This window comes from Myxine glutinosa, chromosome 1 (genome assembly GCF_964187855.1).
Source record: "Myxine glutinosa chromosome 1, kmMyxGlut1.1, whole genome shotgun sequence".
Lineage (NCBI taxonomy): Eukaryota > Metazoa > Chordata > Myxini > Myxiniformes > Myxinidae > Myxine > Myxine glutinosa.
The window spans coordinates 408,685,169-408,709,232 of NC_136261.1; the positions used below are offsets into that span (position 1 = coordinate 408,685,169).

The 24,064-nt window shown below is 43.1% G+C and overlaps 1 protein-coding gene across 1 annotated transcript in view; it reads right to left on the reverse strand.

The window, feature by feature from the left end:
• Window positions 1-24,064, reverse strand: part of LOC137417556 (structural maintenance of chromosomes protein 1A-like) — a 143,221-nt gene that overhangs the window by 110,498 nt on the left and 8,659 nt on the right. Inside the window, exons 3-9 of the mRNA XM_068103484.2 lie at window positions 14,436-14,548; window positions 14,089-14,292; window positions 13,590-13,828; window positions 10,700-10,955; window positions 10,441-10,581; window positions 8,559-8,641; window positions 2,641-2,848 (exon numbers count right to left, since the gene is read on the reverse strand). Of these exons, the coding sequence (XP_067959585.2) occupies window positions 2,641-2,848; window positions 8,559-8,641; window positions 10,441-10,581; window positions 10,700-10,955; window positions 13,590-13,828; window positions 14,089-14,292; window positions 14,436-14,548 (1,244 nt within the window). The remainder of the gene's footprint in view (window positions 1-2,640; window positions 2,849-8,558; window positions 8,642-10,440; window positions 10,582-10,699; window positions 10,956-13,589; window positions 13,829-14,088; window positions 14,293-14,435; window positions 14,549-24,064) is intronic.

Genomic DNA, 24,064 nt, shown 5'->3' on the forward strand with positions numbered 1-24,064 from the left:
TCTCTCCCCATCTTGTTTTCCGCTCCCTCTTTTTATATATTTTGTTTGTCTGGTTGATTTGTTTGTGAAGTAAATGTTAGCTCTTTCACGAGCCACGATTCAGTATACAAAAAAATAATAATAATAAAAAATAAAAAATCATAATTCAAACAATTATTTTGCACAAATGTATTTGTAATATACGTGATATTACCTTTCATAAACAATTGATGTTGAAAACGTAAGTTGGGAAAAAAAAATTTCCCCCAAAAATAAAAATAAAAAAATAGGAAAAACTTTCAAAAACAAATACCCTTAGGACATACCGACGGGGGAGATATGTGCATACCAGAAGTTTGGTACGATTTCACAACAGTTTGAGGGAGTAGTTCAGTGACAAGACAACACAGACACTGCACAGATATACAGTCACATGAAAAAGTAAGTACACCCCATGTAAAGTTTTGACTATTTCAACATACAGCTATTTGATGTTCATTTCAACAATATTGAAAGATAAAGGTGATATAATATAACAAATATCATGAAACATTTACATTTTGTAATCCATTGTATAATTTAAAAAAACATAAATGCAAATTTCGCATGTGGAAAAAGTAAGTACACCCCGACATTTATCACTACTTCAAATACCTAAAATTAGAATCAGGTGCACCAGCTCAGGTGCAAATGATTAGAACAACGTTAGAGAGGATCTTGGAGGAACCTGTCTTATTTAAACCTCAGACATTTCGTTTGGTTTGCTCTTTGTTGTTGAAGTGTGCGGCGTCACCATGCCCAGATCAAAAGAGCTCTCCGAGGCCTTCAGAAAGAAGGTTATAGATGCCTACGAGTCTGGGAAGGGATTTAAAAAGATCTCCAAACAATTTGAAATCAATCATTCGACTGTCCGGAAGATCATCAACAAGTGGAGAAGATTCCAAACAACTGCCAACTTGTTCAGGCCAGGCCGCCCTAGCAAGTTCAGCCCGAGAGCAGACCGTAAGATGCTGAAAGAAGTCTCTATGAACCCCGGAATGTCATCACGGGACCTACAGGTAGCTCTTGCTACTGTTGATGTCAATGTGCACGAGTCTACCATTAGAAAGAAGCTGCACCAATTTGATCTACATGGGAGGTGTGTTAGGAGGAAACCTTTGCTGTCCAGAAAGAACATCAGGGCAAGACTAAAGTTTGCCAATGAACACCTAGGCAAAGACCAGCACTTCTGGAACAATGTGCTCTAGCAGATGAGTCAAAGGTAGAGCTATTTGGCCACAGTACCAGAAGACATGTTTGGCGAAAACCAAAGACAGCATTTGACCACAAGTACCTGATACCAACTGCAAAGCATGGTGGTGGAAATATTATGGTTTGGGGCAGCTTTGCTGCATCAGGGCCTGAGCAGCTCACCATCATAGATTCCACTATTAATTCTTCATTGTACCAGAGGGTGCTTGAGGATAATGTGAGGCCATCTGTCGGAAAGTTGAAGCTCAACAGAAGGTGGACCTTGCAACATGACAATGACCCTAAACATACCAGTAAATCCACCAAGGAATGGCTGAAAAGAAAGAAATGGAGGATTCTGGAATGGCCAAGTCAAAGCCTGGATCTAAATCCCATCGAGATGTTGTGGGGGGATTTGAAACGAGCTGTGCCTGCAAGAATTCCCCCAAACCTCGCACAGCTGAAAGAATTCTGCATGGAGGAGTGGGCAAAAATTTCTCCCAGTCGATGTCAGAGACTGGCAGACAGTTATAAGAAACGCCCACTTGAGGTTGTTTCTGCCAAAGGGGGCAATACCACCTATTAGAGCCAAGGGTGTCCTTACTTTTTCCAGATGTGAAATTTGCATTTATGTTTATTTAAATTATACAATGGACTACAAAATGTAAATGTTTCATGATATTTGTTATATTATATCAACCTTATCTATCAATATTGTTGAAATGAAGATCAAATAGCTGTATGTTGAAATATGTTGAAAAAGTCAAAAACTTTACATGGGGTGTACTTACTTTTTCACGTGACTGTATATAGAGATATATATAATTTATACGTTTTTTCTTTTTTTCAGAAAATTACCACCGTTGATGCAGCGTCTTTTACAGCACCTTATTTTAAACTTTACATTTAGTTGTTCATGCTTGTTGTTTGTGTCCTTTATGACGTCCTTAAAAACTACGTTTCATGTTTGGAATCATTTTCGATTTTGTTTTACTGCCAGATAGGCAGACATATGAACAGTTACCTCTCCCCACTGGTAAGCAAGCTCGCTCGGGACGAGATTCCGCACAATTTGCCAAATTCAGAGCCAAAAAGTACTGCTAAACTGCAGGTTTGTGTTAAAAAGTTGTGTTCAAGATATAACATTTAAATGACATCGAGTTGTTCCTCGATCATCGGCTGACGTCTATAGACACACAGGGAAACAGACAAAGTAAACCAATTGCTACATGTGCGGATTAATTTATGCTTCAAAGCGCCATTTATGACGTTTTTCTATCATGTATACATCAAAAGTTATAAAAGTTCAAAGTTGCACACGGGCTTTATGGACGCCCTGTAGTATTTCTGTATCCTAACATAGGCTCCGTCTGTGTGTTCTACGCTGTTGGGAAATCAAGTGCAATACGAGATGCCTCCGATGCCGCTCACCACGGAGTCAGGAAATAGACGCTGCAAGCTCAACAAAACGTCACTGCGCCGTTGCTGGCGGTTGCTCTCCTGCCTCACGAGGCCCACATCGATTAGCTCATGCGACACGGTGCGCAATTCGTCGTTCAACTCCCGCACGCGATGGCGCGCTGATTCTACCGTCTCCGACAAGTCCTTCTCCAATCCCTGTTGTTCCTCGGTCGATGATCTGTAGAACAGAACATCAAAATGTATTTAAGCATCACAAGGTGCTCGTCACAATAATAATCATCAGGTTCTTCCATTAGCAATTGGTAGGTTGAAAATAAAGAAAACGTTATGAGTTTCTGTGTCATATAAAACAAAGGGTATTGTTGTATCATTTGTGGTGCTAAATGCATTAACAACCAAATTTGTCCAGGTCTTTTTGGAACTTTTGGAATGCTTGGAAATCAGCCAACATCACCGCTTTGCACAAAAAAGGTGCAAAAACAGATCCTAGCAACTACAGACCAATCAGCCTTCTCCCAATTATCAGCAAAGTCATGGAATCCATCATTGCTTCTGATATGAAATCTTTCCTCTTCTCCAATGGCTTGATCTCTGATCATCAATTTGGTTTCAGACCAGGTCACTCTACTCTGGACATGCTGCTTCTGCTGTCTCAACAATGGATGGAGGTCCTCAATGCCAAACAGGAAATTAGAGCTGTCTCCCTCGACATATCACGTGCCTTCGACACGGTCTGGCACCCCGCTCTGCTCACCAAACTCTCCTCCTTTGGTATCCATGGAAATCTCCACGCATGGCTGGCGGACTTCCTCTCTAGTCGTCGTCAACGTGTGGCCCTGAATGGGTTTCTCTCATCTCCTCTTCCTGTTCAGGCTGGAGTTCCCCAAGGCAGTGTTCTGGGCCCCGTGCTTTTTCTGGTCTTCATCAATGATCTCTCTGACTCTCTCGAAAATCCTCTCTATCTCTTTGCTGATGACTCCACTCTCTGCCGCTCCATTCCTCTTCCCTCAGATCGGCAGTCTGCTGCCTCCTCACTCTCTGAAGACCTGGACAAAATCACAGACTGGTCAAACAAGTGGAACATGTCTTTCAATCCTGACAAATCTCACACTCTTACTATGTCTCTCCGAAAAGATCGACTGGACAACCCTCCCATCTACTTTCTCAACAATCCTCTCCAAGAAGTTCTGTCGCTCAAGATTTTGGGTCTCACTATCTGCCATGATCTTTCTTGGGAAAACCACATTTCCAAGCTGGCCTCCAAAGCCAGTCGCCGACTGGGCATCCTCCGTCGTGCGAAGTCCTTCCTCGGCACACCTGAGCTCCTCACCACATACAAGGCTTTCATCCGCAGCTCAATGGAATACTGTTCTCCCCTATGGGCCGGTGCTCCTGCCTCACACCTAGCTCGGCTTCACGCTGTTGAAACCAAAGCTTTCAGAATTATTGGAATCTCCCGCGATGAAGCTATCTCTGAGGGCCTTTCACTCACTCACCGCAGGCAGGTAGGTGGTCTTTCTGTCTTCTACCGACTCCTCTCCGGCCTTGCACCCCCAGCTCTCTCTGTGCTCTGTCCCCCAAATATTCCTACAGGTCGCACAAGATCTGCCAGCAACCCTCTGATGGTTAAACTGCCGAAATCTCGGCTCTCCGCTCACCTTCACTCTTTCATTCCTCTTTTCTCCCGCCTCTGGAACAAACTACCTCACTCCCTTCAATCCCACTCCTCCCTCCAGGTCTTTAAAACAGCTGTTCACCACCATCTCTTATCTTCCCCCATCCAAAACCTTGATATTTTCTACCCCCGCTAATTCACCCCAGATCCACCTTGTTTGAAATTCCAACTTCTTTCCTGGAAGTCCTGGCAGTGTCCATATGTTTTATACCTCTCCCACTGCCCCCTTCCCACGCCCCCCCCCCCCCCAAAGCCCTCGCCCTCTCTCAGATCTCTCGATGTCTCCATGTCTCTCGGTCCCTGCTCTCAAATGTTGTGTTTGTGTCCTTCCCCCTCTCTCCCCATCTTGTCTACCGCTCCCTATGTTATATGTTTTATGTGTCGGTTTGTCTTTCTGTGTGATTAATGTTCGCTCTTTCACGAGCCTCGATCTTGTATACAAAAAAAAAAAAAAAAAAAAAAAAAAAAAAAAAAAAAAAAAAAAAAAAAAACACCCTGTACAGTGTAAACATAGGGTCTTCAGAAAGTATTTTCTTGTGTTACAGTCTGAATTTAAAATGGATTACATTCAGATTTGTTTGTCACTGTTCTACACAAAATACCCCATAATGTCAAAGTGGAATTAATGGTTTTTAGAAATTTTTACAAAATAATTGAAAATGAAATACAGAAATATCAAATTTGCATACGTATTTGGAAGTCCTTGCAGTGTCCACGTGTTTTATACCTCTCCCACCCCCCACCCCTTCCCATGCCTCCTCCCCCCAAGCCCTCTCCCTCCCACAGATCTCCCGTTGTCCCTTTTCTCTGCTGTTGTACTTGTGTGCTTCCCTCTCTCTCCCCATCTTGTCTCCCACTCCCTTTATTGTATGTTTTGTGTGACCGTTTGTTTTTTTTGTTTTTGTGATTGATGTTATCTCTTACACGAACCTCGATCAAATAAAAATAAAAAATAAAATAAAAATAAAACCCGAGTCAATATTTGGGAGAAGTGCCTTGGAAGCGATTACAGCTTCGAGTTTTATTGGGTTTGTCTGCATCAGCTTTGTACATCTGGATTTCGGGAATTTTTCCCATTATTCCTTACAGATTTGCTCCAGCTCTATCAAGTTGGATGGGGAGCGTCGGTGAACAGCAATCTTCAAGTATTTCCACAGATTCCCAATGGGATTTAAGTCTCGGCTTCGGCTGGGCCACTCAAGGACTTTCACGTTCTTGTCCTGAAGCAATTCCAGCGTTGCTTTGGCTGTATGCGGAAAATCACAATGAGCAATTTCAAATCTTCCTCAGCGAATCGACGATCCATCACCGAAATGATCCATTTGATTGGTGAAAATGTAACGGCGCAACATTCCCGAAATTTGCATGGGAATACTTGTCGGGAATACTTGTCGGGAATACTTGTCGGGAATACTTGTCGCCCGTTCCGACCAGCGTACCGAGCGAAATATTGTTCGGTGCTGCTTCTGCAGCATATGATAACAAAATTAACTCTTTCATCTGACAAGGCAGAGAAACTCATCTTTCTCAAAAATAATCTGAGCTTTGTGGACTTGAAATATTTAAACTCGTAAACGCGCCATTTTCCTTATGTTGGATTGTCTCCCGTGAAGCTCGTGAAATCACCAGGTGAATAGCCCCCCACTCAGGTGCTGACAACACCACGTATAACACCGAGTCAACGGCCGATCAATTTACTTCCTGGATGAACAATTGTTGTGTGAGGTAAGCGAGGACTCGTCCCGACACTCCAAACTGCCTCTTTCATTCTGGTGCTCTCTTCTTCTTCGTGGAATGAATGAGGTGCCATGTCCTGTGTAGGTAAGTCTGCCCTTTTGTGGCTTTGATTGCTTTGTGAACAAAGGCTTGTGGATAATGTGCTTGCTGTAAAAAATAAATAAATATTACTTCCCAGGTCTGCTCGCTTATGTCTTTTCTTTCATTGATCTGGCATAGTATGTACGTAATAGATAGATAATAATAAATAATAAATGTTTATTTATGACCATACTAAGCTCACCTAACAATGTAACTACGGTTGAGTGCGTGACAAGACCCCCTAACTTGACAAGGCCGCAGGACACAGATTGAGTCCCACTGCACGACCTGCTCACAGACAGACAAACATACAGACAGGGGTGAAAACATAATGTCCATCCATCGAAGATGTCCGAGGTAATAACCATCTTGTTACGTATGGAGGGGGTAGACAATGATTACAATGCTCCGACTGTCGTGAAGAAGAAGAAGAAACCACGATGTATAATAAGTAGGAAATTTGTGTAGACCACATGTCGTGGAAAAGCTTGTACCTTCATCCCCATGAGAGGGGTGGGATTTGTTAATTAGCAAGGGATTATGGGTAAATTAATCCCCTGTATGTAATTGCCTCTGTAATCTTTTCCTGTGTTCCTTATGACACTGAACTACGCACCATAGCCAAGCCACAGAATCGACACCATAATTAATAACGCTAAATAAAAACCAACCAGAAACCAGGCATCGAACACTGCCGTGGATACCACCGACTTGGTAAGCAAACAGGCACAGGCAGGGCCATGAGCCACGCCCCGAAGAGCAGCGATTGGTCCAGAAATTGATTGGCAAAAAGACTGCTAAGATGGGACTCTAGGAACGGAGATAGAGACGCCGTGAGATGACGTCAGAGCCTCAAGTACAAAATAATTGGAGCGGCGGACATTTTCTCTCTCGGATTCTGGATCTGGTGGTGAACCGTCATGTGCCGACATCTTCTCGCTGCTTCTCGTTCTGGATCCCATAGCGAACGGTCGCATATTGGCTCTTGTGCAAGGAAGATTCATCACGAACAGTTGTGTTCTGACATCTTGATAGTGATCGTGAGGAGGAAGAACTACGGACCGAGAACTGTGGTTTCCCGAACAAGATCGTTAGGATAAGCGTGGCTGGAAGGGCAATCTGCGCAAGGAAGCCTGGTTTTCCCACCCACGAGCTGAGCGGGAAAGCGTGCGGTTCCCGCCAAGGCCGCGACGATCTTTGACGATTCCTGACGAGATTCCAGAGCAGCTTAGAGCTAAGGGGTGTTGCAAAACATTTTACCTTTTTGTCCCCCGAATGCGTACACAACCATAACGGGTTCTCTGGGGGAAAAAAAGGTAAAATGTTTTGCAACACCCCTTAAGTGCCACAAACCACACATTTATTTTCCAGTTATTTTATCCTTTGTCTGTATTCAGGTTTGTAGGGGAGCGCTCCACTTAGGAATCATAATTTATAGTGCATTATTTTGTGACCGGCATTTTCTTTAATAAATCCGGTATTTTTGTACATTTTAATTCCGTGTCGGATCGAGTTGATTTATTGCAGGGTCGACGTCGGGTGGACTCGTGAAGGTAAGTTTGTCACCCCCCTTTCCCTTGCGTGTAACGAAGGTCCGCCATTGAATTGAACGCCTCGGAGTGTTAAGCTCGTTTGGTCATCTGTGTCACCCTGCGGTGTTCACCAGAGGGTAGTCACACGACACGCTCATCTGTATATAATGTATGCAAAACCGAAAACCTGTCTGGGAGGATGAAGCCCCAGTCGACATATGTGAGCACGTCTATTAATTACATACCGTTTGAATGTCAGTTGGACCTTGAATACGTCAATCAATTATGTACTATTGGAATGTAGCCTTTCGACCATAATATAGACCCTTTGGACACCCATAAAGACCCTTTGGACCCCCCATAAAGACCCTTTGGACCCCCATAAAGATGCTTTGGACCCCCATAAAGACCCTTTGGACCCACATAAAGACCCTTTGGACCCACATAAAGACCCTTTGGACCCCCATAAAGACCCTTTGGACTCCCATAAAGACCTCCAATTCAAACCCATTACTACTATTGGAAATTACCCTTTTGACTTCTTAAGACCTTTACCCCCCTTAGACCCTTTTAGATGCACATTTTCTACAGGTGCTTTTCAGAAAATATCGTGCAAACTCAACGCACCCAGAGGATGCATCATCTGCTGGTGTGTAATAACCCCTAGAAAAGAAGAATGAACGACTGGAGCTCATGAAGGTGAGTGTTACTCTGCTTTGGCGGCAGGTAGAACAACTGACTAAATCCACAGGATGCTGTTACGCTGTTACCACCTTATGAAGAGGAGAAGCTTACGTTTCAGTTGTCGACTAAAATGTCGGCTTCTCCTTGCTTCGCACGGCGTTTAGCAAACGTCAATGATGCTCCATTGATTTCATCCATGAATCCATGATAAATCTTACCTGTTCATGTCCAGATAGTGCTGCAATTGGTCGACCCTTGTCTGGTGTTCCTCAATCTCGTGCTTCTTGTGCTTGATCAAATCCTGCAGGTTGACAAGATTTGCCATAAACGACCAATCATTTACAGTGCGTAGCACCACAATGCGGATTGCACAGCGGAATGTAAGGATGGAAGAGAAACAACGACAAGGTACATTTAAGCAACGACAAGGTACATTTAAGCAACGACAAGGTACATTTTCCTCTTTCCTCTTGTCCAATGGTTTGATCTCTGATCATCAATTTGGTTTCAGACCAGGTCACTCTACTCTGGACATGCTGCTTCTGCTGTCTCAACAATGGATGGAGGTCCTCAAAGTCAAACAGGAAAACAGAGCTGTCTCCCTTGACACATCACATGCCTTCGATACGGTCTGGCACCCCGCTCTGCTCACTAAACTCTACTCCTATGGTATCCATGGAAACCTCCACGCATGGCTTGCGGACTTCCTCTCTAGTTGTAGGCAACGTGTGGCCCTGAATGGGTTTCTCTCATCTCGCCTTCCTGTCCAGGCTGGAGTTCCCCAGGGCAGTGTTCTGGGCCCTGTGCTTTTTCTGGTCTTCATCAATGATCTCTGACTCTATGGAAAATCCTCTCTATCTCTTTGCTGATGACTCCCCTCTCTGCCGCTCCATTCCTCATCCCTCAGCTCGGCAGTCTGCAGCCTCCTCACTCTCTGCAGACCAGGACAAAATAACAGACTGGTCAAACAAGTGGAACATGTCTTTCAATCCTGACAAATCTCACACTCTTACTATGTCTCTCCGAAAAGACTGACTGGACAACCCTCCCATCTACTTTCTCAACAATCCTCTCCAAGAAGTTCTGTCGCTCAAGCTTTTGGGTCTCACTATCTGCCATGCCCTTTCCTGGGAAAACCACATTTCAAATCTGGCCTTCAAATCTGGCCTCCAAATCCAGTAGCCGACTGGGCAGCGTCCGTCGTGCGAAGTCCTTCCTTGGCACACCTGAGCTCCTCACCACATACAAGGCTTTCATCCGCAGCTCAATGGAATACTGTTCCCCCCTCTGGGCCAGTGATTCTGCCTCACACCTAGCTCGGCTTCACGCTGTTGAAACCAAAGCTTTCAGAATCATTGGAATCTCCCGCGATGAAGCTAACTCCGAGGGCCTTTCACTCACTCACCGCAGGCAGGTTGGTGGTCTTTCTGTCTTCTACCGACTCCTCTCCGGCCTTGCTCCCCCAGCTCTCTCTGGGCTCTGTCCCCCACATATTCCTACAGGTCGCACAAGATCCGCCAGCAACCCTCTTATGGTTAAACTGCCAAAATCAAGACTCTCTGCTCACCTTCACTCCTTCATTCCTCTTTTCTCCCACCTCTGGAACAAACTCCCTCACTCTCTTCAATCCCACTCCTCCCTCCAGGTCTTTAAAACGGCTGTTCACCACCATCTCTTATCTTCCCCCATCCAAAACCTTGATCTTTTCTACCCCCGCTAATTTCACCCCAGATCCACTTTTTTGAAATACCAACTTCTTTCCTGGAAGTCCTTGCAGTGTCCTTGTGTTTTATACTTCTCCCAAACCCCCGCCCCCACCTTCCCACACCTCCTCCCCCCAAGCCCTCTCCCTCCCACAGATCTCCCGATGTCCCTGCTCTCAAATGTTGTGTTTGTGTGCTTCCCCTTCTCTCCCCATCTTGTCTACCGCTCCCCTTATTATATACTTTGTGTGTCCGTTTGATTTTTTTTGTGTGATAAATGTTAGCTCTTTCACGAGCCTCGATCCTGTATACAAAAAATAATAATAATAATAATGGTTTAGTCTTTGGGGAGATGGAATGACCTGAACCGTGTTCCTATGTGGAAGAAAACTCGAACCTGCATTTCATTTCTCTTTCTCCCCTCTATAGCCAGTGTGTCCTTCATGGTCGCTTGCTCTCGTTGTAGCTTTTCCAGCTCCTGGCCCACTGCTCCTTTCCTGCTCGTTGCTTCATCCTTCAGCAGGTAGTATTGCTGCATCTGGCAATACAAGGACATCAAAGTTCAGAAATCTGGGCAACAGAATAAATAGTTTCGATCGGGACTGAAAAAGCAGGATGAGACGACTTCATCTATTCTGCTCCACATTGACACCCACCTGTTCTTCATTCAAGCCAAGACCACTGGCCTCCATGCTCTCCTTCTTCAGAAGTTCCTCAAAGTCGTTGAAAGATTGTTCAACCGAAGCCAGTTGCTCCTCAAGGTCCTTACTGGCATCACGGTGCCGAGAGACTTCTTGCGTGGCGTTCCGCATCGACATTTGTGCTGCCTTGAGCCTGCTCTCCTGGTGGGTGCTGCTCTCGCGTGCGTGGATATACTCTGATCTCAACTTGAAGATCTCTGCATCTTTCGCCCTGTTGCCGGGAGTGAAAAACACGAGGGAAAGCATCACTACTCTTATTATCAAAGGCAATCCAGGAAGGTTAGGCCTGTTTAGCTTTCCCATCTGAGTAACATCAGGCTCATGATGCTGGGATCCCAAGTTCAAATCTCTTATAAAGGGTGGCCAGGAAATACCCAACATAATTATATTTAATGTAAAAGGAGCTTTTTAACAGGAAATGAGAATAGTAACACATCATACAGAACGACACTCTCAGGAGATTACATCAGCAAACTAAGTCTCAACAAGAACAACACTCTTCGACGTCACGACGTCGACCGATATGCCTCCGCCCACATTATTACATCATTATAATACATTCAGCTGTTCTCAAGCTATCATATTTTTACCTGACATGACCTCTGATCTTTGACCTCTTCACCCCAAAATGTAATCAGTTCATGCTTACATCATTATACATACCTGTACCAAGTATTAAATAGATCACTTCAGCTGTTCACAAGTTATCACAATTGTATATGACATGACTGCTGACCTTTGGCCTTTGACCCCGTAATCAAATCCATTTACCTTTCCATCATTATACATACTTGTACCAACTTTGGTCAAAATCCCATCGCTGGTTCACAAGGTAGGCACGCAGTAACACAATTTTTACCTGATTGGACATCTGACCTTTGACCTATTGACCCCGTAATCAAATCCATTTACCTTTCCATCATTATACATACTTGTACCAACTTTGGTCAGAATCTCATCCCTGGTTCACATGTTATCGCGGTAACAGGATTTTTACCTAACATGACCTCTGACCTCTTGAACCCAAAATGTAATAAGTTCATTTTTACATCATACTTGATCTAACTTTTATTTAAATCCCTTCAGCTGTTCTCAAGATATTGCGGTAACGAAAACCTATCACGGACGGACTGACAGACAAACCGAAAACATAAGGCCCCCGCGACTTTGTCAGGAAAAAAGCATAATCTTACTACAATTCACCAAATGTCCGCCTATCCGATCGAAGGTACCGCAAAAACGGCTCAACCGATCGCAACGATATTTTGGGTGGGTATTCCTGGGACCCCTGGTAGTAAATGAATGAATGAATGAATGATCGTTTTAAGGTCATTTTCCCCGCTAGAGCGGGGGTTAGCCTTGCGGGCCCCATGACAATCATGGTTCCCTGTTTGAGGCAATGTTTTATGGTCGGATGCCCTTCAGGATGCCAACCCTTGGTCGCCTCTTACGATGCGCAGGGATACGGTGTACCTATTCTAAATCGGGGTACTCACCGTGATCATTCATCCCAGCAAGCTGGTACTCAATTTTCCGACCTCAGAATGATGACAGGCTGAGTCAACCCCCCTGGCGTTAATTCAGCGATCGTCCAGGATTCGAACCCAGGATCCTTCGGATCCCAAGCCGCTAAGCCAACACCAGGCTTAGTAAAAATAGACTATATTGTTTTTCCAAGTTTTCCAATTTTCCAGTTTTTCCAAACACGATGGAATAATATTTACCGATATGAACAGTGATGTGGCTTTTATTGAAATTCTACAAATATTGTTTAGATTTTGATAAGAATTACGAACATGCCGCGAATGCGGAAGTGGACAGATGACGGCATTGCACGGGTTTGATAATATCCAAATACAACCGTCATTCAATCGTTATGTTAAATCGTTATACGTTAATCATGTTAATCGCTTTGTTAAAGTATCAATTGATGATTGGAATTGAGTGAATACAATTACTATTTTGAATTCGTAATTGTATTCACCCACCTGTACGGAACTTCACATCAGGATTTAAATATTTGTTTATGTCACGTAGGTTGTTAAAAGTTTATTTTTTATATTAATGTTATTTCATTTGTGATTGGAGTTATGCTGTTTGGAATGAAAAAAGAGATATCGAGTTCAAGTGCATGACGAAATGCCGTGACGGTTTCTACTTTCCAAACGTGAATTCGCAGATCGCCATATGCAGATTCGCCATTGACTGGGAATGGAACAAACGTACCCGTTTGTTTGCCAACGGGTACGTTTTTCATGGAAGTCCTTCACGAACCTGATGTCCACGTCTGACGTGCGACTGAAGGTGCTACAGGAATGTGGAATTTATTGGTTTCATGCTTTAGCATTCGCTGTATCTGCATTGTCTGTTTGCTTCTGACCTCCCACCCGTGCATAGCACTGGTACCTCACTAGTAATAATAATAATAATAAATTAGCATCGCTTCAGATTTCACTTCAATTTTAAATGTGTCCATTATTTCCTGGCCACCCTCTACTTCCTTGATTTGTCCGTTGTCCACCGATGTCCTTATAATTCATGCAGAAGTACAGTATACATTTCCTAATGTTCTTGGCCTACACGTAAGATCCTCCATGAGCCTTAAGACAATCGGGATAAATAAAATAAAATGTTAAGTGTGTGTAAGGTCGCATTTCAAGCATCAGTCATGGACACCTGTTTCTATCTACCTTTGGGGTTCGTCAGCAAAAGAGAATTAGCGTAAAATTTAATGCTGAACATTTAACTCTACAGCTATGTTAGATACGATTGTGAAGTCCTAGTATTTCATTGGTGGTCTTGAGTAAAGGATGCAGAAGACCGATTATTTATATAAAGTCCCCACTTGACTCTTTTTTCCAGCAGGTGATGCTCGCGGTTCAACTTCCCCAACTCTTTCTTGTGCGTTCGCAGGTCACCGTCAAGGCTCTCGACTCGATTCTGCACCTCCCTGTGGTTTTCCGAGGCCAGTTTGAGTTTGCCATTCAGGTCGAGTATGAAACGCTCGTTGTGGAATAGCAGGAAAAGGTGCAACTCCTCCTTTGCCACACGAAGATCATCACATAGGGCACAATAGTGTCTGGCCTGCAGGACAAGAGGTCACGACACGCGCATACTGAGTACCGCTACCGACAGCAGATTTGTGGAATAGCAGGAAAAGGTGTAACTCTTCAAATGAGTTGTGGAAGTTGTGGAATAGTTGTGGAATTTGTGGAATAGCTGTTGTGCGCTGTTGCGGAGTTGGGTAATTGTGGAATAGTTGTGGAATTTGTGGAATAGCTGTTGTGCGCTGTTGCGGAGTTGTGGAATTGCTGCATACATCTTTGCCCGAGTTTGTGCTCTACCTCGCTCTGCTCCTGTTTGGCTTTTTTCTTCTCCACATTCGCGTTATTCTTGCGGTAATAGTAAAGTCGCGTGTCCGTATCCGCCTGCATCATCTCGCGCTTACGCAGTTTGTAGTCCTCAGCTACATCACCGGATCTGCTGATCTCCTCGAACAGCTGCGTGAGTTCTCCGGGACTCTTCATCGCGATGGATTCCACAGCTCCCTGCCCGCCAAGAAACAGTGAAAGTCACTTTCGAGACAAGAATCCTGCTCCGGCTCCTCAACGCATGGCTATTCTGGATCAATTCAGGTTAAAGGAGCAAGCACAATGATTCATTTATAACAGACTATGCTCTAATGCATTACCTGATAAACCAAAAAGTTTCTGGTCTTTGTGAGGACCCCAATCTTTGCCAGATGAGTAATGTAGTCATGGGACGTCATTATCACGCCATCAACACTGTATTCAGAAGACGAGCCTACATAATACGTGGATAGAAAAGTTATAACGCAAACATTTCATGCAAGTTCATGATTCTGTATCGTTGGAAAGTGTCAATAGACACAAAACACAAACAAGTAGAGATAAATTCAAAGTACACCGGCCCCATGCCAAATAACTAAATAACATCCTCCAGCGCGTGGCAGTGCTGGGGCGCCTTCGGTTTATTGGGAGCACATGGAGACTGTATTGGGAGGGAGAGGTGTACAATAATTGATTATTTCATTGCTTAATTAAAATCAATAAATAGTAATCGTAAAATAACTTCTTAATCAATTGGCTAATACCTCAACCACCAGTGTTTCATCCAAAGCTGTAACTTTTTGAAAATTAATTAAATAAATCATTAATCGGGAAAAAAAATTTGATTAATTGGCTAATGAATAAATAATCGATAAATTGATGAATCATTAAATCAAAAATATCTTTTATAGCCACATCACTTGGTCACCGTCATGTCCAAATATTAGCTTCCTAGCTCAAAAGGTGCCTGAGATATTGCCCAGATGAGAAAGAAAATAAATAAATGATTAATAATGAAAATAAATAAATAATAATCATAAAAAATTTAAATTATTAATCAATTAGCTCATAGAACACATAAACCACCACCATTTCATCAGAATCTGTAACTGAAAAAAAGAATTACTAATTAATTGAATAATTAAATAATTAATCGATTAATTGATTATTTGATAAATTAATAAATCAAAAATAGCCTTTGCAGCCAAATCACCTGGTCATTGGCATGTCCAAATATCAGCTTCCTAACTCAAAAGGTGCCTGAGTTAATGGTCAGAAGAGAAAGGAAATTTTATTAATTAAATAAGTACTTAATTAATCGCTAATAATTAAATAACTCATCAATTAATTGATTAATCAAATAACAAAAAATACTGTTTTTGACAAAGGACTTGCTCACTCTTGTGCCAAAATTTCAGCTTCCGAGCTCAAAGGATGGCTGAGATATCGCCCGGAAAAACAAACAAACAATAAAACAAACGAAAACAAACAAGTACAGATACATTCAAAGCACACCGCCCCCATGCCAAATAATTAAATATCCTACAGCGCGGCATTGCCGGGCGGTGCAGCTCATAGAGATTGCATTGGGAGGGAGAGGTGTCCAATAATTGATTGATTAATTGCATAATTAAAATCAATAAAAGATTATCACAAAATATTTTCTTAATCAATTGGCTAATAGCATCACGAAACCACCAGTGCTTCATCCGAAGATGTATCTTTTAGAAATGTAATTAAATAAGTCATTAATAAAAATTTTTATAATTAATTGATTAATCAATAAATAATTAATCGATTAAATGATTAATCAATAAATCAAAAATATCCTTGATAGCCACATCACTTGGTCACTGTCTTGTCCAAATATTAGCTTCATAGCTCAAAAGGTGCCTGAGATATTGGCCAAATGAGAAAGAAAATAAAGAAATGATTAATAATGAAAATAACTAAATAATAATCAATAAAAAATTGAATTATTAATCAATTCGGTCATAGAACACATAAGCCACCACCATTTCATCAGAATCTGTAACTTAAAAAAAAAATTTTTTAGTCATTAATCGAATAATTAAATAATTCATCGATTAATTGATTCATTGATTAATTAATAAATCAAAAATAGCATTTGTAGCCAAATCACCTGGTCATTGGCATGTCCAAATATCAGCTTCCTAACTCAAAAGGTGCCTGAGATAATGGTCAGAAGAGAAAGGACATTTGATGAATTAAATAAGTACTTAATTAATCGCTAATAATTAAATAACTCCTCAATTAATTGATTAATCAAAAACAAAAAATACTGTTTTTGACAAAGGACTTGCTCACTATTGAGCCGAAATTTCAGCTTCCTAGCTCAAAGGATGGCTGAGATATCGCCCGAACAAACAAACAAACAACCAAGAAAACAAACAAACAAACAACCAGAGTGAAAACTGAGTACTCCCTTTCAGCGTGCGTCACTGCCGAGCCCCCTTCGGTGCCCGGCAATGACGTTATGCAGCGCCTGGGGATGGCATAGGAAAGGTGCGGTGTACAACAAACAAGAAAGAAAGAAAGAAAGAAAACAACCAGAGTGAAAACTGAGTACTCCCTTTCAGCGTGCGTCACTGCCGAGCCCCCTTCGGTGCCCGGCAATGACGTTTTGCAATGCCTGGACATGGCATAGGAAAGGAGCTGAGTACAACAAACAAACAAATGAAAAATCTGTCAGAGACCAAGGACTTGCCGAAATGTACTTTTCTATTGGCCATTTTGGACAAATATGGCGGCTGAACCACGTAACTGATGACGTCATCATTATTTGTTTTCTAAACTAATTTATTCCTACATTATGCTCAAGAAATTGCATCTTGATCGGATGAAGTTTTGTACTTGTCGAATTATGACGTCATAATGGAGGCACCAATGACATCATCATTAAAATATAAAAAAAATAACCACCTTTAGAGGCCATTTTTCCCCGCAAGCGGGGGTTGGCCTTTTTTGGGAACCGTGGTTGTTGTTGTTTTTCGGTCCCCTTTTTGAAGCAATGTTTTACGGCCGGATGCCCTTCCTGACGCCAACCCTTTTTGCCGCCTTTAACGACAAACAGGGAATTACCAGTGAACTGGTCCTCAATGGTGGCAATGGTGGCAATGGTGGCAATGGTGGCAATGAATGACATCATCATTAACATATTTTATTCCCCATGGAGAGTTCTTTACAATGAGCCATGTTTCAATTTTTTCTATTCAGAACTTTGAGATATCGAGATGCAAAGTTTTTCGGTTTTTCCAAGATGGCGGCCGAACAATGTGACCGATGACGTCATCATTTTTTTTTTCTCCACCAGTTTATGCCGTCATGTCGCTCAAGAACTTGCATCTTGATTGGATGAAGTTTTGTACTTGTCGAATTATCAAATTATGACATCGTAATGGAGGCCTTGGGCCGAGAGAGTTAAAAATTGGGCACAGTCTATTCCAGGGCAACACAAATATGTGTAAAGTTTGGCGATTCTACGTGCAACGGTGTAGACGTAGTGCTGCGCAGACAGACAGACAGACAGACAGACAGACAAAACAACCAATCAACATACTTGCCGGAATCTTTTCCGGCAAGTAACAAATAACCAGAGTGAAAACTGAGTACTCCCTTTCAGCGTGCGTCATTGCCGTGCCCCCTGCGGTGCCCGGAAATTATGTCATGCAGCGCCTGGAGATGGCATAGGAAAGGTGCGGTGTACAACAGAGTAAAAACTGAGTACTCCCTTTCAGCGCACGTCATCGCAGGGCCCCCTTAGTCATCGCCGGGCCCCCTTAGTCATCGCCGGGCCCCCTTAGTCATCGCCGGGCCCCCTTAGTCATCGCCGGGCCCCCTTCGTCATCGCCAGGAAAGGAGCGGTGTACAAAATTACAATACGATTATAATCACAACTCAGGAAGCTTTGTGGGGCCATTGGAGTGGTTATAGGCCACAAGTTATAGGTCATAAGATGGCCGGAAGTATGGATCTTATGGGGCATTTTGAATTTGATCAGGATATCAGCTAAAAGGGTGAATGTTGTGAAAAATATGACGGTCATTTTCAACGAAATTGCGTAAAGGAACACAGCCAGTTAAAGTCAGCCCCCGTCCAACGCGGGTTTTCATTACACGGATTTGTTTATAAGCATAGGAATAAATGTGACGCATTACACGCAGGATTAAATGTGGCGCTGTGACGACATCATGAGCAGAAGTGACGTCGCCCACCATCTTATACCATAGCGTTTTTCAGTCTGCAGAAACGGTCCTGAAATGTCAAACATCTCCAACTGTTGGTGGAGTGAAGAAATCCCGTACGGTTGTGACACCAACAAAGAAAAATCGAGATTTTCGACAAGTAGCGCGTCGGGATAAATGTAGCATCGGTCGGCCACGAGTATCACGTGAACGTAACAGGTAAAGGGCATGACCCTGAACAGGTGTTCAATGCTGACGAAGCGGGGCTTTTCTATAAGAAAATAGGCAACAGGACGTACTGTACATCTCCAAAGAGCAGAAGGCAGCACACGGGTTCAAGTCTCTCAAGGAACCACCTTCAGAGGCCATTTTTCCCCGCAGAGCAGGGGTTGGCCTTTTTCGGGCACCGCGGTCCCCTTTTTGAAGCGATGATTTATGGCCGGATGCCCTTCCTGCCACCAACCCTTTTTAGTTGATAAACTAAAAGTCTGTTTTATAGACTCTTATAGTTTTATAGAAATCAATAAAAGATTATCACAAAATATTTTCTTAATCAATTGGCTAATAGCATCACGAAACCACAAGTGCTTCATCCGAAGATGTATCTTTTAGAAATGTAATTAAATAAGTCATTAATAAAATTTTTTATAATTAATTGATTAATCAATAAATAATTAATCGATTAAATGATTAATCAATAAATCAAAAATATCCTTGATAGCCACATCACTTGGTCACTGTCTTGTCCAAATATTAGCTTCATAGCTCAAAAGGTGCCTGAGATATTGGCCAAATGAGAAAGAAAATAAAGAAATGATTAATAATGAAAATAACTAAATAATAATCAATAAAAAATTGAATTATTAATCAATTCGGTCATAGAACACAGAAGCCACCACCATTTCATCAGAATCTGTAACTTAAAAAAAAATTTTTTAAGTCATTAATCAAATAATTAAATAATTCATCGATTAATTGATTAATTGATTAATTAATAAATCAAAAATAGCATTTGTCGCCAAATCACCTGGTCATTGGCATGTCCAAATATCAGCTTCCTAACTCAAAAGGTGCCTGAGATAATGGTCAGAAGAGAAAGGACATTTGATGAATTAAATAAGTACTTAATTAATCGCTAATAATTAAATAACTCCTCAATTAATTGATTAATCAAAAACAAAAAATACTGTTTTTGACAAAGGACTTGCTCACTATTGAGCCGAAATTTCAGCTTCCTAGCTCAAAGGATGGCTGAGATATCGTCCGAACAAACAAACAAACAACCAAGAAAACAAACAAACAAACAAACAACCAGAGTGAAAACTGAGTACTCCCTTTCAGCGTGCGTCACTGCCGAGCCCCCTTCGGTGCCCGGCAATGACGTTATGCAGCACCTGGGGATGGCATAGGAAAGGTGCGGTGTACAACAAACAAGAAAGAAAGAAAGAAAACAACCAGAGTGAAAACTGAGTACTCCCTTTCAGCGTGCGTCACTGCCGAGCCCCCTTCGGTGCCCGGCAATGACGTTTTGCAATGCCTGGAGATGGCATAGGAAAGGAGCTGAGTACAACAAACAAACAAATGAAAAATCTGTCAGAGACCGAGGACTTGCCGAAATGTACTTTTCTATTGGCCATTTTGGACAAATATGGCGGCTGAACCACGTAACTGATGACGTCATCATTATTTGTTTTCTAAACTAATTTATTCCTCGATTATGCTCAAGAAATTGCATCTTGATCGGATTAAGTTTTGTACTTGTCGAATTATGACGTCATAATGGAGGCACCAATGACATCATCATTAACATATTTTATTCCCCATGGAGAGTTCTTTACAATGAGCCATGTTTCAATTTTTTCTATTCAGAACTTTGAGATATCGAGATGCAAAGTTTTTCGGTTTTTCCAAGATGGCGGCCGAACCATGTGACCGATGACGTCATCATTTTTTTTTTCTCCACCAGTTTATGCCGTCATGTCGCTCAAGAACTTGCATCTTGATTGGATGAAGTTTTGTACTTGTCGAATTATCAAATTATGACATCATAATGGAGGCCTTGGGCCGAGAGAGTTAAAAATTGGGCACAGTCTATTCCAGGGCAACACAAATATGTGTAAAGTTTGGCGATTCTACATGCAACGGTGTAGACGTAGTGCTGCGCACAGACAGACAGACAAAACAACCAATCAACATACTTGCCGGAATCTTTTCCGGCAAGTAACAAATAACCAGAGTGAAAACTGAGTACTCCCTTTCAGCGTGCGTCATTGCCGTGCCCCCTGCGGTGCCCGGAAATTACTTCATGCAGCGCCTGGAGATGGCATAGGAAAGGTGCGGTGTACAACAGAGTAAAAACTGAGTACTCCCTTTCAGCGCACGTCATCGCAGGGCCCCCTTAGTCATCGCCGGGCCCCCTTAGTCATCGCCGGGCCCCCTTAGTCATCGCCGGGCCCCCTTAGTCATCGCCGGGCCCCCTTCGTCATCGCCGGGCCCCCTTCGTCATCGCCGGGCCCCCTTCGTCATCGCCGGGCCCCCTTCGTCATCGCCGGGCCCCCTTCGTCATCGCCGGGCCCCCTTCGTCATCGCCGGGCCCCCTTCGTCATCGCCAGGAAAGGAGCGGTGTACAAAATTACAATACGATTATAATCACAACTCAGGAAGCTTTGTGGGGCCATTGGAGTGGTTATAGGCCACAAGTTATAGGTCATAAGATGGCCGGAAGTATGGATCTTATGGGGCATTTTGAATTTGATCAGGATATCAGCTAAAAGGGTGAATGTTGTGAAAAATATGACGGTCATTTTCAACGAAATTGCGTAAAGGAACACAGCCAGTTAAAGTCAGCCCCCGTCCAACACGGGTTTTCATTACACGGATTTGTTTATAAGCATAGGAATAAATGTGACGCATTACACGCAGGATTAAATGTGGCGCTGTGACGACATCATGAGCAGAAGTGACGTCGCCCACCATCTTATACCATAGCGTTTTTCAGTCTGCAGAAACGGTCCTGAAATGTCAAACATCTCCAACTGTTGGTGGAGTGAAGAAATCCCGTACGGTTGTGACACCAACAAAGAAAAATCGAGATTTTCGACAAGTAGCGCGTCGGGATAAATGTAGCATCGGTCGGCCACGAGTATCACGTGAACGTAACAGGTAAAGGGCATGACCCTGAACAGGTGTTCAATGCTGACGAAGCGGGGCTTTTCTATAAGAAAATAGGCAACAGGACGTACTGTACATCTCCAAAGAGCAGAAGGCAGCACACGGGTTCAAGTCTCTCAAGGAACCACCTTCAGAGGCCATTTTTCCCCGCAGAGCAGGGGTTGGCCTTTTTAGGGCACCGCGGTCCCCTTTTTGAAGCGATGATTTATGGCCGGATGCCCTTCCTGCCGCCAACCCTGTTAGTCGCCTCTTGCGACGCACAGTGTCAGTCGATCGCTGTGAACCGGCACTCCATTTGCCGAGCTCAGAAGGATGACAGGCTGAGTCAACCCCCCTAGCGTTAATTCAGCGATCGACCGGGATTCAAACCCAGGATCCAAGGATCCCAAGCCGGCACCCTAACCGCTAAGCCAACACCAGGCTGAAGTCTCTCAAGGATTTTCTTCTATTTTGTGGTAGTGCATCCTAGTGCATTATGATATGTAAGAAAAAGGGCTGGCGCTCGATTTTTGTGCCAAAAGTGATTTTTTTGCAGTTTTGTCAACTTTAGGGGGTAAATTAAAAGGAAAATTAGGGGTTGAATTTTTTCACGAACTTTTCGGGTATTTTGGGGGGGCTTTTAGGGGGGGTGACCCCCAGAAATTGCACAATCTATATCTCGGCTCCCAGACATGCTAGCTTCATGATCTTGGTGTCTCGGATAGGGTTTCTGGGTGCGCCGAGTTCAATTATGTTGTTTATGAGGTGATCTGAGGTCAAGGTCATAGGCTCAAGGTCACCACAGGGTCATAAATGGCTCCAAAAGGTAAAATTAGCCAAAATAACTGAATTCTATCGTATAGTACCACTTTATATAGGTTTTATTGGGTGAGGAATTCAGTCGTGACATCCTTTTCGACATTCGCGGTCAACCCCTACTTTTTCGGTTTGTTCACCCCATAAGTCTGCTAAAACCGCAAAAATCAGTTTGGGGAAAAAAATCATCCAACAGGCCTTTTTCTTACATATCATAATGCACTATATCCTGGCTAAATGCCAAAACGTTGATGTAGCCATATTTTGCTTATCTTTTTCTTCTTTATTTCCAGGTGTGTCGCTGTATTGCTGCAAACCTGTCCATGAAGTGAAGCTCTCTCTGAGCATTTCAACCTGCCTTCTGCAATGTCGGAACGAAAATCTGAAGAAATAAGGATTTGCATCATTTGCAAAGAGGGAGACTCTGTGAATAACAAACTTGTTAATAAACATGATATATCACTCGTGCGAGATCTAAAAGAAAGGGTTGTAGAGCGGGCTAGTCTCGGTGATGTGAACCTCAAATCGCTGGCAGATCATTTAAGTAGCTTGTCGGAGTCAGATTTACGTAATGTCTCTTATCACAGCAAGTGTCGCAAACCTCTTGCAAATAAGGCCAACTTGGAGATGTGTAGAAAACGCGCTCGTTCCCAAAGACCAACGTATTCTCATGCATCCTCTACCTCTGATGTAGTGCCAATGGCTCCAAAACGTGGACGGCCACCCAAGACAGAGAAATCTGACGCAGCAATTAGGCCTCGAAGACAGAAAGGTTGTAAGGTGCTTCCGAAGGAAAAGAAATGTATGTTCTCCACATGTTCATTTTGTCCAAAATCATCACAAGGGCTGCATAGAATAGTATCGGATTCTATTGGTCAACGACTTCTTGCAATCAAAGAGGCTACCGAGGATGACTTAGTCAGATCGAGTCTAGCTGAACTGTCGGACTCTGGAGATGCATCAGCATTAGAAAAGTACTACCATCGAGACTGTATCAGGGCTGCAGACAGACATGGCAAGGAACGGGGAGATAGCAATGCATATAGACATGTGAGAAATGTGTGTGATGCTGAGTTTGTTGTGTATGTGAGAGACTCCCTAAGTATAGATGACTGTGTCCTTAGCATGAATCAGTTAAACAACTTTTACATCAACCTGTTGAAGGAGAAGAAAATTCATGAGGAGAGAAGCGACAATCACAAGAAGCACCTGAAGGAATTGATTGAACAGCATGTGCCAGAGGTTGAATTTGTTGAGCCTCCCAATCCTACTCACAGCCACAGAGTTATGAGGAAGAAGTCAGTGGGGCAAGCCGTTGAGTTTGCAACTGCAGACACAGATGCATGGGTTCTCATTGTTCTATCTCGTGCCCTGAGGAAGGAGGTTCTCCACGCAAGAGACTGGAAATTCACAGGCGACTTCAATAACTTTGAAATCCCCCTATGCTAGAGTTTTTAATAATGCATATCATGTATGGCTCTGAAGCTAGAATAATCTCACGACAGCGTGAAGCAGAAGTGAAGAAGAATGTGTCTGTTGTGTGCCAGCTGATAGTGCAGAGCTCAAGAAGTCAGACAAGTCAAGTTGAAGACTTCTCATGGGTTCAAAAAAACAGTGGAAACCCCGCTCTCAATTGGCCTTCCCCTGGCAATTCATGAGCATCACGACTGTTCCTCTGCGGGAGCTCTTGTCCTCCTCCAAGACCAAAGGTCAGCTTGCAAGGATTCTTGCCCAGGGACTTCTACGGGAGTTTGAGGGACAGGATCTGCGACTTATCGTCTCATATGACACCAATATCA